The 17,673-nt window shown below is 66.2% G+C and overlaps 2 protein-coding genes across 2 annotated transcripts; one reads left to right on the top strand and one right to left on the bottom strand.

Moving 5' to 3' along the window:
• Nucleotides 1-757: 757 nt before the first annotated feature.
• Nucleotides 758-3,942, top strand: SDCBP2 (syndecan binding protein 2). Its single transcript, XM_082773006.1, has 8 exons — nucleotides 758-888; nucleotides 974-1,043; nucleotides 1,320-1,423; nucleotides 1,627-1,788; nucleotides 2,540-2,715; nucleotides 2,796-2,967; nucleotides 3,291-3,382; nucleotides 3,497-3,942. The coding sequence occupies exons 1-8, from the start codon at nucleotides 835-837 to the stop codon at nucleotides 3,549-3,551; spliced, it is 885 nt and encodes a 294-aa protein (XP_082629132.1). The 5' UTR covers nucleotides 758-834; the 3' UTR covers nucleotides 3,552-3,942.
• A 1,575-nt stretch (nucleotides 3,943-5,517) lies between these two features.
• Nucleotides 5,518-15,829, bottom strand: SNPH (syntaphilin; the record flags this gene model as incomplete). Its single annotated transcript, XM_082772951.1, has 5 exons — nucleotides 5,518-6,655; nucleotides 7,290-7,439; nucleotides 8,612-8,769; nucleotides 9,592-9,669; nucleotides 15,794-15,829. 5 exons carry the CDS (start codon nucleotides 15,827-15,829, stop codon nucleotides 5,518-5,520), a joined length of 1,560 nt encoding a protein of 519 aa, XP_082629077.1.
• Nucleotides 15,830-17,673: the final 1,844 nt, after the last annotated feature.

Below are 17,673 nucleotides of genomic sequence, written 5' to 3'. Positions count from 1 at the left end.
TCACCTGTGCCTCACCTGGGGGTGGTGGCAGTCAGCTGAAGCCACCAGGCTCCTCCCTGGGCCAGGCACTGCTATAAAGCCCCGGGGCCAGGCACGGGGCAGTGCGCGCAGGAGCCGGAGCTGATCACAGGTGAGTTTGGGGTGATCCGGGCTTGGGGGGAGCTGGGTTGGGTCCTGGGGGGGGGCTTGCCCACATCTTGGGGGTGCCACTGCCAGGCAGGACCCTGCCCGGCTCCCACGGGGCTCAAGGGGTCAGAGCAGGGTCTGGGTTTGTCCCCCCCCCAACGCACCGAGGTTTGGGGGATGCTTTTGGGGGCACCGCGCGGGGACATTGGGGTGGAGGGGGCTGGGGGAAAGGGGGGAAAGGCAGCGAGGGGCAGCGAGGGGAGGGCTGTGCCCATGGGGACACCACCCATGGGGACGTCTCCCTGCCACGTTTGGGGATGTTGGCACAGCCCCGATGGGTGCCGGGGGACGGCGGGGTCGGTTCCCCATGGAGCAGCAGCCACCGGGACGCTCGTGCCCGTGCTCGTGCCCGGCACGCGGCCGCCCGTGTCCCATCCCCGGGAGGTGACGGAGGCGGTGACACGGCCCTGAGTCACTCCAGAGCCCGTGGGTGACAGCCAGGGCACGGAGCCAGGCACGCAGGGAGCGGGGCGAGCCCCAGCTTTGTGGGGGCAGCAGCTGGGGTTGGGGTTAAGGCAGGCTCCTGTCCCGGTGCCATTCCCCGTGGGGCCACGAGGGATGCTCGGGGAGAGGCGCCCCCGTCCCCAAACTGCCCCAACCCCGTCCCCGTTCCTGTCCCAGGACACGGGCGCAGCAGCAGCAGCAGCGATGGCAACGCTCTACCCCTCGCTGGAGGACATGAAAGGCCACCAGGTCCTGCAGGTTGGTGTCAGATCGACGTCCCTATGGGGTGGGGAGGGACTGACACCGAGGGGCTCACCCCGAGCACCCCCCCCTCTCTCGCCAGGCGCAGGCAGCCGCTGGTGTCGGCACTCCCGCCACGACGGTGCTCACGGAGAAGCCAAAACTCCCCTCTGGTAACGATCAGCCCTCGGTGTCGAGGGGCTGTGTGGGTTGGGGGGTCGCCCACCACGGGCGGGGGGCTCGGCAGAGACCCCCCCACAGCTTGGTGTACGGGTAGGGGATGGGGTTTGGGGGTTTCTCCCCTTTGGCTCATCCCGAGGGGGCTCTCTCCATGCCCCTTGTGCCGGTTGCTGGCTCCTGGTCCTGGGGGGCTCCCCGATGTGTGTGCGGGGGGGTGGCTGTAAACTGGGGACCCCCCCCACTAAAGCCACCCTCGCTGTGCCCCACAGCACCGCCCATGCTGTACCCCAACCTGGCGGAGCTGGAGGACTACATGGGACTCGCTCTCTCCAGCGAAGAGATCCAGAAAAAACTCTTCCCGGACAGCAGCACCGTAGGTGTCCGGGCTGGGGCTCCCACCTGCCGGGTGCCGGGACCCCCCAAAAAAAACCACAAACACCTCCCGGGGGGTCCCCTCCCGCAGCCACATCCTGCCCGGGGCAGGGGCACGGTGTCCCCCGAGGGCTGATGTGAGGTTGGGGACATCGCAGGGCCCTGCACCCCTGCTGGCCCCGCTGAAATCTGGCTCCAACGCAGGCGCTGACCCCCGCCGGCCCCCTGCCGGGCCAGCTGGTCGCCCCCCTGAGCGGGAACAACGCGGGGCTGCGGCGGGCGGAGATCAAGCCGGGCGTGCGGGAGATCCACCTCTGCAAGGACGAGAGGGGCAAGACGGGGCTGCAGCTGAGAAACATCGACCAGGTGAGGGGCTGGGCTGGTGTGGGGCTGGGCATGGCACGGTGTGGTGCTCCATGGCATGGCACAGTGCTCTAGGGCATGGCACGGCATGGCACAGCATGGCATGGCATGGTATGGCATAGCATGGCATGGCACGGTGCTCCATAGCATGGCACGGCATAGCATGGCATGGCACGGTGCTCCACGGCATATCATGGCATGGCATGGCATCGCACGGCATGGCACAGTGCTCCATGGCATGGCATGGTGCTCTATGGCATGGCATGGCAAGGTATGGCACGGCACAGTGCTCCACAGCACGGCACGGTGTGGAGCTCCATGGCATGGCACGGCATAGCATGGCACAGCACAGTGCTCCATGGCATGGCATGGCACGGCATGGCACAGTGCTCCACGGCATGGCACGGCATGGCATGGCACGGCATGGCATGGCACGGCATGGCACGGCATGGTGCTCCACGGCACGGCATGGCATGGCACAGCACAGCATGGCACGGTGCTCCATGGCATGGCACAGTGCTCCATGGCACAGGATGGCATGGCATGGCATGGCATGGCACAGCATGGCATGGCACGGCGTGGTGCTCCACGGTGTGGTGCTCCATGGCACGGCACAGCACGGTGGGCTGCACCATCGCACGGCACAGCACGGCATGGCACGGTGCACCGCTGCACAGCCTGGCACACCACAGCACGGCACGGCCACCCGGTCCCCGGTGCCAGCCCCGTGCCATCGCTCCCCGCTCGTCCCCAGGGCATCTTCGTGCAGCTGGTGAAGGCCAACTCGCCGGCCTCGCTGGTGGGGCTGCGCTTCGGCGACCAGATCCTGCAGATCGACGGCAAGAACTGCACGGGCTGGAGCAGCGACAAGGCGCACCGGGCGCTGAAGAAGGCGTCCCCGGAGAAAATCGTCATGGTGGTGCGGGACAGGTGAGCGGCACCGGGGGGGTGGGACCCCTGGGCGCACGGTGCCACGCACGGGGCTGGCGTTGAGCCCGCTGTCCCCTCAGGCCGTTCCAGCGCACGGTCACGGTGCACAAGGACAGCACCGGCCACGTGGGCGTCGTGGTGAAGAAGGGGAAGATCGTGTCGCTGGCCAAGGACAGCTCGGCCGCCCGCAACGGCCTCCTGACCCACCACTACATCTGCGAGGTCAACGGCCAGAACGTCATCGGCATGAAGGTGGGGACCCCAAAACGTGGCTGCTGGCAGTGAGGTGCTGCCCTGCGGCCTTTTGTGGGGTCTTTTTTGGGTTCAAACAGCAGGATTTAAAGACTCGGAGCCATCAGGGTGTTGCCACCCCGGGGGAGGTGTGGGTTGGGGAGGTTGGGTTGTTGCACCCCCGCGTTTTTATCCCTTTTAGTTTTTAGTTTTTGCACAACCATCTGTGCAAAACACACCTGTCCTGTGCCCGGGATGTGGCCAGGGCAGGCACTGCGAGCTGCTGTGCTGGGGGGGGGGCCACGGGGGCCACCGCTCGCCTCCCACCACCCTCTCGCCCCCAGGATAAGCAGCTCATGGAGGTGCTGGCGGACGCGGGGAACGTCGTCACTCTGACCATCATCCCCGCCGTGATCTACGAGCACATGGTCAAACGGTGAGACCGGGGGGTTCCCACACCCCCTGTCCCTTGTTTGTCCCCCAAAAAAGCCCCAGGGTTACCCCCGTGGGGACCTGGGGGCTCTCCTCTGAGCAACCCCCCTGCGCCCAGGCTGTCGGCGGGGCTGGTGAAGTCGTCCATGGACCACTCCATCCCCGACCTCTGATGCGATCGCCGCCGTCCCGACACCGGTGTGGGCACCCCCCCGGCCGAGCCTGGAAGTGGGGGGGCTCGGAGGGACCCTAGAAAGGACCCCTGCAGCCCCCCAAAGTAGCTGTTGTAGCACAGAAACCCATAAAGAGCCTGGGGCTGCAGGGCAGCGCAGGGTAGCCCAGCGCCGTCCCACATCCTCGCTCTCAGCAGCGGGGATGGGGAAGGTGCCCCCACCTCCACGCTGCCCCCCCTTGTCCCAGGGTCCCCCCCCACGTCCCCTCGTGTCCCCTGTGGCCACTCAGCTGCCCTCGGGGCAGATGCCAAAAGCTGGCTCCAGCGAAAGCAGACACAGACCCAGCGACGTTTATTACATCCACCACAGACAGCGAGTACAGGACAGTGGAGAACGAGAGAAGAGAGGGTGGGGGGGGGGGAAGGTTACAGCTTTTTTTTTTTTTTTCACTTCTGTATTTAAAAAATATATTATATAGATTTGTCTTTCAAATATAGTCGTTACATTTATTTCTTGGCAAAGCTTTGGATAGTCGGACAGACGCGTACACGGATCCACAACTACATTGCACGAGAGGCTGATATCCTGGCTGCGTTCCCACCGCTTCTCCCCGAATATTTTACACGGTGCCCCCCCCCGGCCCCACGGACAGGGGGGGCGCGGGGAGGCTCGGGGCATGCAGGACACGGCGGGGGCCAAGGCGAGTGGGCAGCAGCCGGGGCCCCATGAGCGTCGCCAGCTCCTGCAGCACCCATGGGTGCTAGAACGGAGCTGGGGGGCCAGGCGGGGGGACACATTGTTAATTCAAGTCACGAAGGAGCCGCAGACATTCGTGGTGGGGGCCGGGGCCCGCGCCCCTCGGCACACCCAGGAGGGAGCCTGAAGTCTGGTGCCTCGCCGGCCCCCGCTGACCAACCTTTGCTGTCTTTGCTTTTCAAAACAAAAAAAAAAAGAAAGAAAAAAAGAAAAAAAAAGGCATTTTCTGGAGGCTGCCAGCAAGGGGGGGGGGTGTTGTGGCCGGGCGGGGGTGGACGAGGGAGCTTGGCCCTGCCCGTGCCCCTCCAAACCCGTGGCATCGCCGCTGCCCACACCGAGGGTCCCAGCCCCACACCAGCACCGGTGCTGGGACCCCCGTTCCCTTGGGCTCTGCCAGCAATGGGGTCGGCTCATCCTCACCCCCCCCCCCCACCACCTGGGCCCCCACCCCAGGGCTTTTGTCCTTACCAGAAGAAAAAAAAAAGTGACCCTAGTGCAAAGCAAACGAACGAGCGGTACGGGACCGACGGCGCCGCGGGCGGCTCAGCCTTGCTCTGACGCGTGAGGTATATCCAATGGTATAGCCAGTTCCACCCAATTTCACCCAATTCCGTCCGATTTCATCCAATTCCATCCAATTCCACCCGATTCCGTCTCAGTTATCCGGGGGCTCCCCGCTGGCCCCCCCCGCCAGCAGCCGCAATTTGCCGTCGGTGTGCGGAGCTGCACCCGGCGCAAGGAAGGTGCCCATGGGGGGTCGGGGGATCCACCACGGCCCCATGCTGGCCCCCCCGGTGCCCGACGGCTCCTCGCCATCAGAGAGCTGTCCCCTGGGCCACATGGGGACATCCGAAAAGAAAGCAAGTGCAATGAAGTGACCCCCCCAGCGGGGTGGCACCCCCACAGTCGTGCCGGGGGGTGGCACAGGGTTTGGCCATCCCGTGTGTCACCGCCCCTCCACGAACGGTCCTTGGCACCCTTTGGGACAGAGGTGTCAGAGCAGCAGCAGAACCCCCCCAACCCCACCCCGCGCCCCTTTTTGCCCCCTCCTTGGGGTTGCATAAGGAGCCGGAGGAGACGAGGTGCCCCCAGAGGTGCCCCCACCGGGGAGCGGGGACAACGCCGGCACGGGGCTTTACAATCAGCACGGTCGGGTCCGTGGGGGCGGGCTGGGGGTGGCGGCGGCGGTGATTTGGGGACGGGGTGGGGGTCAGGGCTGGGCGCTGCCCCCCGGGGTGCCGACGGCGTGGCAGCCCATCCTGCGGATGGAGTGCAGGGCCACGGTGCAGCAGCCCCGCAGCAGCGAGCTGATGTTGTAGATGGGCTGGCCCTGCCGGCGCTGCGAGCGGCACAGCCAGGCCACCGTGGGCACCGCCGGCACCACCACGGCCAGCAGATCCACGAGGAAGTGGCGGCTCCAGTAGCTCTTGGCCGGGGCTGCGGCGTCGCAGCTCGCCTCCGTCGCCTCCTCCTCCACCTCCGCCGCCGCCGCCGCCGCCGCCGCCACGCAGGTGATGGCCACGGACGAGCCGGTGCCGTGGGGCTGCTGCACCGTGGGGTTGTTGTGGGGGGTCCCCGCCTCCGCCGGCACGGTTTCGGGGTCCGCGGCCACCAGGTCCATGGCCCCGGCGGGGTTGGGTTGCTCGCAGCCGTCTTCCAACTCGGAGACCCAGGCGGAGGTGGGGCTGCCCAAGCTGCAAGCCTGGGACTTGATCACCTTCTCCAGGAGGGTGTCCAGGTCGGGCTGGCAGTGCGCAAAGTCCGTCTGGATGGCTCGCTCCTGCATGCAGCTGGCCTGCACCCCCGCCTCCACGCCGCCCCGCAGCCCCAGCAGCTTCTCGTAGGTGGAGCTGGCGGGCAGCCGGGCGCACGGCTCTCCCCCCTCCAGCAAGTCCGGGCGGCCGGGGGCTTCGTCCGCCCCCGCGAAGCCGCTGTCGGCCCCCTCGTCCACCGAGATGGTCTGCGAGCCGCCCACGTTGCGGTCCCCGGCCGCCTGGTCGCTCAGCTTGGTGTAGGTGGAGCTGCGGGTGAGGGAGCGGGCTGGGGACCCCCCTGCCGACTCGCCGGCCCCCTCCTCCTTCAGCGCCCCGTTCTGCGCGATCTCCATGCTGTGCAGCAGCGTCTCCAGCTTCTTGTTCTGGATGTTGATGTCCACGAAGTACTTCTGGAGGCCCTTGTCCTTCTCCATCAGGTTGTTCTTCACCGTGTCGATCACCTGCTTCAGCTGCTTGATCTCCTTGCGCGCCTCCTTCAGCGCCAGCTGGGCCTCCACGCGGTGGCACTCCTCCTCGATCCAGTCCTCCTGCATCCTCGACAGCTGCGTTTTCAGGTCCTCGATCTCAGCATCCCTGCAAGAGACAGGGGTGGGTGCGTGGGCACGCAGAGGGTCACCAAGGTCCCTGCCGTGCCAGGGCACCGCGACAGCGCTGGGGATGCCACGGAGCCGAGCGCTCACGTGCCCAGCCATTATCATCGGTGCTTGGAGCAGTGATTTGGGGTGAGACCACCCTGAAAAACCCACGGTTGGGACCCAGGGTTGGGTCCAGAGGCTCAGGGACCCCCGGGAGAGGTGCCCGGCCCCTTCATGGAGGGGCTGGAGAGGGCTGCATGGGGCCAGGCAGGTGCCCAAGGCGGGCGCACGGCAGCTGGGGAGGCAGCGAGGAGCAGATGGAGCTCAGCCACTCCGTCACGCTGCGATCCAGAAAAAAACTGTGGGAGGGAAAAACCGGCGGCGAAGGGAAGAGGCACAGTCACCTCCGGTGAGATTTACAAGTTCTGCAGCCCCGAAATCTGCTCGCCGGGTTGGCAGTGAATTCGGATTGCATGGGAAGAGAACAGGGGGGGAGCTGCGCCCGCGATGCCCTGCAGCCCCGTGGTGCTCCCTAGGAACAGGGTGGGCACGAACCCGAGGGCGAGGTGTCACCGAGGGGACACGGGCAGCCGGGTCCTGCAGCGCACTGGGGGTGACGGCGCGGGGCTCACCTGTCCTGCAGCCGCTCCTGCGTGTCCTTCAGGCGAGCCTTGAGGTGCCGGATGCAGACCTCCTTCTGCTGGAGGGGCGTCAGGTACTGCTCCGGCGTGGGCGGCTTTATGCCGTGGTTGTCGCTGCACAGGTTGTACTTGGCCGAGCGCCTGCGGGGACACGGCCGTCACCCACCGCCAGCGTGGGGCTTGGCGGAGAGGCTGCTGTCTCTTTTGTAGGGTGGTGCCAGCCCCGTCAAGCACCCCAAAAGAGCCCCACGGGTGGGAGGGGAAGGGATGCGGGCGGCAAGGCGGCCGTGCCACCCTGGGCACCGCTCGGCGGTGGCTCTCCGAGGCCCTGCACGAGCAGAGCAGGGTGCTGGTGGTGCTGGGGGCCCCGAGCAAGCTTGCTGGGGAACGCACAACGAGGGGGGAGACCCCAGGGTGGGATCAGGCCCGTCGGATGAGGGTCTGAAGGATGCGCGATGGGATGGCTCAGGATGGAGCAGGTCTGGGGAGCCCGTGGAGAGCAAGCCGGGGCACCCAGCACGTGGTGCAGCACCTCGGGGCCCTTCTTGTGTTGCCACCAGGACAGATGAGGCTGGTGGCACTGGTTTAAAGCCCGGGGCAAGCAGGGGGTGGCCAGGAGTAGGAGGGGATGGGGAGCGGCTGCAGCTCCGGGGGTGCACGAGAGGAGCAGGGGGAGGCGCAGGGACCTGCGGGCAGCACGAGGAGCTGTCGCAGTGCAGCAGGGTGAACCAAAGCCCCCGCAGGTCGCAGCGGGGTGGTCTGAGCCCTCTGCCCATCGCAGCAGCTCCGTGAGGGGCAGCCAGGCAGAACGGGGCCTCGCAATACCCGTGGCCACCCCACCCCTGCTCCGGCACCGTCTCCGTTCCCCAGCTTGTCCCCAGACCCGTCGTTGCCTCCCAGATTTGGTGCCACCTCCGGGAGCTGGAACGTGGCTGGGGGCTGGTGGGGGCAGCCCCAGCTTGGTGCAAGGCACAGGCAGCCCCAAACCCTGCCCCACAGCACGAAGGGGATGAAACAAAGCCCCGCCACTGCACCTCCTGTCCCGAAACGAGCCGGGGCGCAGCGGGGGGGGGGGATGCGTGCAGCGCGCAAGCCACAGCCACGGGAAGGACGGGAGGGAAAGGAGACACAACAACGGCAGCGGGGGGGTGCTGGGGAGGGCGGCAGGGGGCTCGCAGCCCCACGGGCAGCTCGCCAAGCCGCCACGGCAGCAGCACAGCCTCGCTCTGCAGCCCCTGCCCCGGGGGTGCTCCGGCAGCACTGGGGGCAGAGCTCCCATGGGTGCCATGAGGGGGCTGCGGGCGATGGGTTACCTTGGGGTGGGGCTGCTGTCGCTGCCCTTGCAGGAGCCAGAATTGCTGCTGCTGCTCAGCGAGGAGGTGCCGTAGGTGTCCCTCCCGGGGGGCGAGGGGCGCCTGGAGGCAGGGAGAAGAGGCTGTGTCTCAGGCCGAGTGGCTGAGGGCGCCGAAGACTTAAAGAAGGAGGCCAAGCCACTCCGTCCATAAAGCCCGCGACTGCCAAACCACCACGCCGAGAGCGCACAAGACAAAAGGACAAAACAAACAGCGGGGATCAAAATGGCACGGACACGCTGACGGGCGCAAAGGCAGGGCAGGGGGGCTGCCCACCCGCTCCCCTCCCCAAAATCTGGCACCCCCCTGGGCACCCCCAGACCCCAGGAACCGGCACCAGGAGCCCCACCCCGGGGGCAGAGCTTTGCTGTGGCGCCCACGCTGCCTTTTGGTGCCGGCGCTGGCTGCAGCCCCTCACTCCAAACCTGCAGCCCAGGACGTGGAAATACTCAGAGGGGAATAAATGCCTTTTTTTAATCGCTTTTTCCCTTTTGCTTTCTATCACTGGAGCCCAAGGAGGGACCTTCCCAGGGGTGTGCACCCCCCGGTGTCACCGCCTGCCCCCTGCGCCCTCACGCCGCTGGCTGGGGATGGGGCCCCCTCCGGCACCTGCCTTTGGCAGACGGGACCAAGAACTCGACCCAGATCCCAAAGAGCTGATCCTGGGACCAAGGATTGATCCCAGGACCAAGTTATCGATGACATGGGGAGGTCAGAGACACACAGAGAGGGACGGGGTGCGGTGCTGGGGGTGCTCCATGCGGAGACGGGGACGCGGTGCAGCGGTGCCATGCGGCGCCCCAAACCCAGGTTTGGGCGGCCGTGCCATGGAGCAGCAGCCCCGGGCTGGGTGCACGGGAGGACGGGGAGGCTCCTGCCCTGCTGCTAACCACGAGGAGAGCCGGCCGGGCTCCGGGGACGAGAGGCTGAAGCATATTCACCTTCGGGATCCGGTGGACGAGCGTCTGCTCCCCGGCAGAGACATGGCCACGGTGCCGCGGGTCCTGGGCGCGGGGGAACTGCGGGGTAAACGCAACAGAGAGAGGAGGTCAGGGTGGGGAAACACCCACACAGAGGTCAGCCCCAGCACGAGGGCATCGATTTAAGCCTCGGGGTCACCTTTATGGGGACGGACGTGGGCTGCATCCCGTGCACATCCCAGCTCTGCTCTCTGCCAGCCTCTCACGGCCCACAAACGCCGGGATGCTGTGTGCACGGGGTCCTGCCCCAGCAGCACACCCGGGGTGAGGGCTTTATTCATTGCAAGGCCAAGCAGAAGCAGCCCAGACGCCCACCCGAGTGTTCCTGGGCAGAAATGGGGTGAAACCTCGTGGCCCTGACACCCAGCCCTGCGCCTCGCCATGTCCCACCCCACTGGTGACCGTGGCACGCTGCTGTCCCTGCTGCGGGCTGGGACATTTCTTGCTTGTCATTAATTAAGCCAGGATCACCCGTTCAGCAGGGAAAGCAGGTAAGGAAGCACGGATCCCTGCGTGATGCAGCAGCAGCCCTAAGCCCGTGAGAACCCCAGATCTTTGCCTGTCAATAAATAGGGCAGACCCAGGGGTCCGGTGCTGTCGGCTGGATCCCGTGCTCGCGGGCTGCTGGGGACAGCGGGGGGCACCGTGTGGGACCCCCACCCCTGGCATATTCAAGCTGGCAGCATCTGTCCCAGATTTTGGCAGCTTCAGCCCCGAGCAGCCCCAGCGATGGGAGCTGGAAATCAATGGGTTGGGAGCGCTGAGTGCTGCTTGGGCTCCGCTCCCGGGGAGGGAGAGAAGCAGGGAGAGAGGGGGGGGGAGGCTGGAGGAAAGGAGGGCGCCCTGCCAGCTCGCACCCGATGTGGCCTTTGGCGTTGGCAATCCCAGATTTTCTCTCCCAGGCTAATCCCTGCCCAAAACCGAGCTCCCCCCCCATGTCTCTCCCCAGGTTTTGCTGCTACCTGCTCCCCAAAGCAGGGCTCCGACGGGCTCAGGGAGCTGCAGCAGAAGGGCTGGCAGCGCGCAGCCGTGGCGAGCTCCACGCTCAGCACCCGGGGGTCCAGCCCCAGAGGGTCTGGGGGTCCTGGATGTGCACGGGGGGAAGTCCTGGGGCAGGAGCAGTGGTGCTGAGCCCCTCTGGGTCAGAGCTCCGGGACCGGCAGCGTGCGCGGCCGCGGGGCTGTGCTGCTGCAGCAGCGTGAATCAGCATCCAGCAGAGCCTGGCCCTCCGGCAGCGCCGCGCACTGCAGCACGGCACAGCCTGTCCCTGCTCCTCTAATGTCACCCCGCTCCCCCGAGCAGCCCCCGGGCAGGGCTTTGTGGGGATTTGCAGCCGCACAGATTAACTCCTGGCCCTCTCGCAGCCCCGAGCAGCGTGCGCTGGCTCACGGCGGCCGAGCAGCACCCGGCAGCGCCGCTGCCTCCTGCTCCACTGCAAGGTTAAGGGTGCACAATGAGGCTCTGCTTGGAAGGGAGCCCTCCGTGTGGCACTCAGCACCCTCATGGCACGGGCTGGGTCTGCAGTGGGGCTCCAGTGAGTGCCTGGGGGCTGCCAAGGTCGGGCAGGTTTGGCAGACTCGGGGCCAAAGCCACCACCCCGATCCCAAGTGGTTGTGGTAATGCCCTGCCTCTGAGGGCCGAGGTAATTACTGTTTGCAGGCAGAACTAAAACAACTGTGGGAAGCAGGGCGAGGACCTACGGTGAGGAGCGAGCCTTGCCGTGGCAGCACGGGACAACCTCAGCTCTCTGAATGTGAGAGAGGCACGAGAAGCAAGGACCCCGCTGCAGCTCCCCAGCACGGCAAGAGCGCAGGGAGCTCTGCTGCAACCCCAGCCAGGGCTTTCCAGGGGGAAAACTGACACAGGGACTGAGCCTGTCCGCTCTGTGCTCCGCCGGGCAGCTGCCCAGCACCCAGGAGGGGATTTTCAGGGGCAGAAACATCGCCCCAGCCAGCCTGGAGCCGAAACGCCGCGTGCCGCTGGTGGCAGCCTGGGCGAGAGCTTTCCCAGCGCCGCCGTGGCAGGCAGCCCGTGCACAGCGGCTCTGGCTCTCTGCGGCGGCGGCTCGTCCATTAGGCATTAGGAGAAATACACAGAGAGGAAATGGAAAGTGTTCAAAGATAAATGAGCGAGGCCCCGAGCGCGCTGTGCGCTCGCCAGCCAGGAAGACAATGGCAGCCGCGAGCGGCCGCGGGGAGGGCCAGGAAACGCAGCGGGGTGACGGAGAGCAGGTCACAGCAATCCCAAATCATCCAAGGCAGGAGGCTTCTGAAAGGAGTCAGAGCAAAGCTGCAGGAGAGAAGAAATCCCATAAAAACATCGGGGTGGAAGGCGACCCGTGCTAGGGCAGGGGATGGGCGGGTTCGTTTCTCCATGTCAGAAGCGCAGGGGGCAGAGGGTCCTGCGCCACCAGGCAGCTCCAGCAGCGGCTCTGCACCCCAAAAAGAAACAGAAATGAGCATCAGGAGCCTGGGCAGTGGGAGAGGAGACCTAGGGCCCAGCAGGATGGCGTGCTGCAGCCGGCTGCACAGCCCGAATCGTGCAAGGGGTGAACCCAGAGCAGGACCCAGCAAAGCTTCACCGTGCTGGGCTGCGCAACGGAGCTCGAGACCTCCTTGACCAAGACCTTATTTCCATCTTTTTCTGCAGCAGGAGGAACAGGAGGAATGCCTAGCAGGGCACAGACAAACCATGGGAGGATCCCTTGCTGGTGGGATGCTGCTTACAGAGCTGGAGGCAGCGGGTTGTGCCCCAGCAGAGACGTGCCCGCGGCGCAGACCCCGAGCGGCTCGTCCCCGGCACCACAAAGCTGCACCTGAGCCCCACAACGGGAATGAGATTCGGGGCGTGCTGGCAAATCCTGGTGTGGAGGAGCCGGAGCTGCTGCCCGGGCCAAAATGGGGCTTGGGGGAGCAGCAGGATGAGCTCTAATCCTGCCTCCCAGAGCCAACCAAGAGCAAAGCTCCCCATAAACCTCCCAGCCTGACCCCGCGAGCCTGGGCTGCGGCAGCACCGCAAGAAATGGGTGCTGGAGCCCGCGTGGGGACGGGGACCCTGCAGCACCCAGCGACCTCCGCCTGCTGCCCAGATGCTCACAGCCTCCGTGCCCGTGGCCGTCACAGCCGTCCTCCCCTTTTTCTGGCCGTGACCACGTTGGAAGCGCCTCCCCAAACCGCTGCGGTCAGCAGCAGGCAGGGCTCAGAGGGCTGCTGGTGCTGACGCCTGCACCGGTAGCAGTGCCAGGCACCAGCACCCCAGGACACTGCACAAAGCATCTCCCCACCAGCTCAGGGCACCCACCTGAGCCCCCCCAGTGGCTTCCCAGGGCCAAGGCCTCCCCCCCCCAGAGGGCTCCGGGCACTGCAGGGACATCGCACAGGGATGCAGGCTCCCACCACCACCGACCTAAAAACCATGCAGTGATGATGATGCAAAGGGAGGAGGGGGGCAGAGCGCTGGGAAGGGCGAGCCGAAGCTCCGAGGAGGATTTCCCCAGGATGAGCAGCTCAGCCTTCACTTCAGAGCTGCTGCCCTGCAGGGAAATCTCTTTGGCTCGACCGCTGCCACCTCCCCATGCCAGGCTGGTTCCCCGCTGAGCCAGCGATGGAAAGACGGGGCTGGACCAGCTTCACTCTCCCTCCTACATTCCTTCCTGCACGGCAAACGGTGCCAAGGAACCCCGGTGAGGCCTCTGAAGGCTCCTCAGCTCCTTCCCCCAGGGCTTTCGCTATCGCAGGCTCCCGAGTTCACTCCTGCCAGCTCCGGAGACACCTCGCCTCTCTCTCCATTTCTCCACGCCCGCAGTAAGACCGGCTGCTGCCCTGCCCCGAGCTGCCCCACCAGCTCATCCTGTCCTCCCCGGGGAACGTGTGGTGGGCACGCAGGGGCGGGCGGGCTCGTTTCGCAGCCCGAATCCCAGCCCTGGCGCTGCGGTGGCTGCCTCCCGGCGCGGTGCCTTGCCAGCCGCCGCTCGGCTTTCCCCGGTTTTCTCGCCTGCTGCTTCTTCTTGTCGCCAACCCCCCCGGGGTGAACATGCTCCCTGCTCGCCTCGCTGCTCCCGGCGAACCGGGACAGACGCCGGATTTTCCTCAGCGCGGTGCTAGCAGCCTGCCTTTGCCGCGTGCCACCCACGCAGGGCTCGAAATAGCTGCAAAAACGGCCCCAAAAACGGGGCTGGCCGAGCCCCAGACAGATGCAGCACACGCACGGCACCCGGGGCTGTCGGCGCAGATCCGCGCTGCGGCGAGGCGAAGGGACGTGTTTGGGCTGGGGGGGTGCCCAGACACCTCACCAGGCCTCTCCAAAGCCCCACGAGAAGGGTTTGGTGTCGCTCCTCCGCTGGCTGAGCCGCACGTTTCCTTGGTTTCCTTGCCCTGCTCTGCCGCGGGGGCACCAAGCACCCTGTGGCACCCCGCTGGCACCCGGGGCTGGGGGCTGCTGCGGCGTTTCCAGCCTCCCCGAGACAACCCCATCAAAAGCAGAGAGCCGAGAGGGAAGGCAAATCACAGCTTTGGCTTCCCAAGGAGCAGGAAAAGCATCGCGAGGAGCCCTCTCTGGCTTTGCTTTTCCTTCACGCTACAAATAAACAAAGCACGAAGCGTGGTAAACAGCCACGAGCTGCGCTTGGGACAAAGTGGGTGCTGCGGCCCAGAAAACAGCAGTGGGGCCAGAATCCTTTGGGGTGTAAAAGGGGACCCGGGACCTGTCTGGGAGGCTGTGGGGAGGAGCAGGATGAGGCCATCAGGGCTGATGATGAGATGTATGGGCAGGGAGGGGTCCCCAGGGGACCCCCAGACCAGCAGCTGTCGGTATCACACCCAGCCTGGTGCACGGCCGGGACCACGACCGCGCTCCTGCTTCAGCCCCAGGGGGGCTTTTGGGGACAGAGACACCAGGGGAAATTCACCGAGTAAATTGTAAAAGCCAAGGCCACCCCGGTGCCCACTTTGTGCCGTGCTCCCTCGCCACCTCCGTCAGGGTTAGGGGCTGCTTCGCTCCTGCTTGGCAGCTTGCAGGGGGGCAGCGAGGTCCCTGGGGGCTTGGAAACCTGCTCCAGCAGGGACCTGGGTCCCAAAGCAGGCAGACCCTCACCCGCCGGCTGCGCAGGGCAGATGCAGAGGGCTCGGGGCAAAACGCACGGGAGGTTTATGCAACACCGCCAAAAAATCCATTCTGCTAAGAGTTGTTATAGCGCATCACGAAACACGGCAGTATTTCCTTTTATTCTCTTGTTTTGTTATAAAATGCTGAGCTTACACCCAGAGATTACAGGAAAATAGAGACCATTAGAGGCCGGGTCATGCAGCTCACCACTTTTCCAGCTGACCTTCCCATGCTGTGGCGAGCCCCCGTGCGCTCCCCTCCTCACCCCTTTTCCCAGGCTCTCCAACCCAGCACGGCCACGGGGGCACTCGCGGCACCTCCTGGCTCCCCGAGGGAGCCCCACGGGGCCTGAGCCATGGGACCAGGCTGGTCCTGAGCTGCACCCCCAGAAGGAAAGGGAAAAGAGCCTGGTACAAACCCCACGGTGGCAGCGACTGTGTGGAGGGCAGGAGCAGGGTGCCTGGCACCCAGGCACTCCAGTCGCAGCCCAGGCTGACAGGACAGCAGGCGGGGGGGCAGTTACAGCTCTCAGCCCCTCCTGTGCTTGGAGCCGAGCTGAGGACCAGCAAGCAGAGAGGAGAGAGCTCTCCTTCGGGGTAGGAAGGCAGCGATATGGGAGAGAAATTCAGCTACTCCTCCCCTCCGCGCACACGCAGCCTCGGCGTGGCGGAAGGACGCCTGCCCTAGCCACGGATCCACCTCGAATCGGGGCTGGGAAAGGTGGTGGTGGTGGTGGTGGAGGATGAGGTCCCGGCCCATTTAACAGCACGTTTAATGGCACATTTAACAGCACATTTAATGGCACATTTAATGGCACGCCGCTTGGATCACCCTGGCTTTCTGCCGCCGACACCCCCCAGCGCGGGCACTGCCCCCCTCTGAGCCCAGGCGGAGAAGCTCGCAGCCCAGGGACCCCCGGAGCCCTGCAAAGCATCATTTTCCCCTCCTCGCACAAGGTCACGACACGACCCACACGTTTCCTAGCGGGGGTGGGCGCACTGCCACTTCCCAGGCACAACAAACGCACAGCAGCGGGTTCCTACGGGCGGGCAGCACTGACCTTGCGGGGAGGAGAGAAAAGGAGCGCAGGGCTCATCCATCACCCCGTGCGTTTTCTGTATCCCTTCGGAGACGGAGCTACAGGCCATTAAGCAATAAAATCGCCATCGCCCAGCAGCTCCAGCTCCTGCAACGCCCCGCAGAGCTGGGAGAAACGTTTGGGCTCTGCAGGGAGCAGATGCGGGGCCGGTGCCCGCGGGGAGGGTCTGGTGCATGCAGGGTGTGTCCAGTGCGTGCGGTGGGGGTCCGGGGTGTGCCGTATGGGGCTGGGGGATGCAGGGGGGGTCTGGTGAGTGGGGTGGGGGTCTGGGGCAGGTGATGGGGGTCTGGTGCATGCCATATGGGTCTGGTGCAGGTGATGGGGGTCTGGTGACCACGACATGTGTCTGATGCATGCCGTGGGGGTCTGGTGGATGCCGCACGGGTCCAGTCTTTGCGATGCGGGGCCAGTGGCGTGCCGTGGGTGTGTGCAGTGAGTCTGCTGCAGAGGCTGTGGGTCCGGTGCCCACCCCGGGGTGCTGGTGCAGGCAGTGCGGGTCCGCTGAGCGTGACGTGTGTCCGGTGTGTGCCGCGGGGTCTGCTGCATGCGATGCGGGTGTGCTGCGGGCCCGACGCGTGACCCACCCCAAGCATCCTCTGCACTTAACGCCCCCCCCCTTTTTGAGCTCCCCCCCATTGCGGAGAGGGGCGCTAGCAGCCCCCGGGGTGCGGGTCCCCATCCCCATCCCCAATCCCGCAGCCAGGAGGGGGGCGAGCCCCTGGTTCCCCGGTGCCCCCCGCCCCGCTCACCTGCACGGAGCCCCCCGGCGAGGTGGGGGCGGCAGGGCCAGCCGGCGGCCTCAGCGACCTGGTGGGGAAGGGAGAGAGCGGGCGGTGAGCGGGGAGGGATGCGCGGGGAGGGGAGGAGAATTTAGGGGACCCCCCCCAGCCCCCCAGCCCCGCGCCCTCCCCAGCCTCCATCACCTGCGCCGGCCTCCATGGGTGCGGCGGGGCGGCTCGGCTCCTCGGCGGCGATGGAGGCAGGGATGGGGATGGAGGCAGGGAGGGAGGCAGGGAGGGATGGAGGGAGGCAGGGATGGAGGCAGGGACGGGGATGGAGGCAGGCAGGGAGGGAGGGATGAGCCTTGCAGCTGCGTAATTTGCCTCGCTCCTCTGCGCTCTTAAAGCGACGGCGGCGCGGGTGCCCCCCCCCCCTGCGGGGTTTCCCCTCCGTTTCTATGGCAACTCCCCAAAAAAGCCCAGCCCGGGGGTCGCGCTCGCGTCCCCCACCCAGCCCCATCCGCGCCCCCCGTCTCCCGGCTCTGCCCTCTCCGCCCCAGCCCTGGATGCGCCCGGGGCTCGCTGATGGCGCACTGGGGCCGAGGAGCAGCGAAACCACAAAAATCTGCGCCTCACCCGAGCCGGGGCTGGAGCTGGGCGTTGGGGCGAGCAGCAAAAAGCAGCAGCAGGGCTGGGGAGCAGCCCCCCGGGAAAGGAAGGAGGGCTCCCCTTGGGTGAGGTGGGCGCGTGCTGGTGGCCGCTGGCACGGAGCCGAAGCTCTCCGGCACGGTCCGGTGGCTCCTGGTGCTACCACCCGGTGCTGCCTTCCATGGCGAGCCAGATAAACCTCCCAAATTATTCAGAGAGTGACCGTAGAGGGTGAGGCTGCTCCGTGCCTCCTGGGACCCTAGTGTGAGGCTTCCTGAGGTCGGCACGGGGCCTGGCCTGGCCTCCAGCTCTGCTCTGCGGCCCCACAAGTGCCCAGGGGTGGCTGCAGGGAGTGGGAGAGCAAGGGGGGTGTCCCCGTGCCCCCGCTGCTCTTACACACCAACATCTGACAGCCCACATGCGTGTGCCAGAGGACTGGCTCCTGCACTGGGTCAGAGTCCAACACCTGAGCAC

The sequence above is a fragment of the Aythya marila genome (genome assembly GCF_965140915.1).
Source record: "Aythya marila genome assembly, chromosome: 16".
Classification (NCBI taxonomy): Eukaryota; Metazoa; Chordata; class Aves; order Anseriformes; family Anatidae; genus Aythya; species Aythya marila.
Note: the sequence above shows the minus strand (reverse complement) of the source record. Positions and strands in the feature narration are given on the sequence as shown.

Coding starts and splice junctions, on each gene's coding strand:
- SDCBP2 (XM_082773006.1), top strand. CDS start 835: ATGGCAACGCTCTACCCCTCGCTGGAGGACATGAAAGGCCACCAGGTC. Junction 2,968..3,290: donor AGAACGTCATCGGCATGAAG/GTGGGGACCCCA, acceptor TCTCGCCCCCAG/GATAAGCAGCTCATGGAGGT. Junction 3,383..3,496: donor TACGAGCACATGGTCAAACG/GTGAGACCGGGG, acceptor CCCTGCGCCCAG/GCTGTCGGCGGGGCTGGTGA.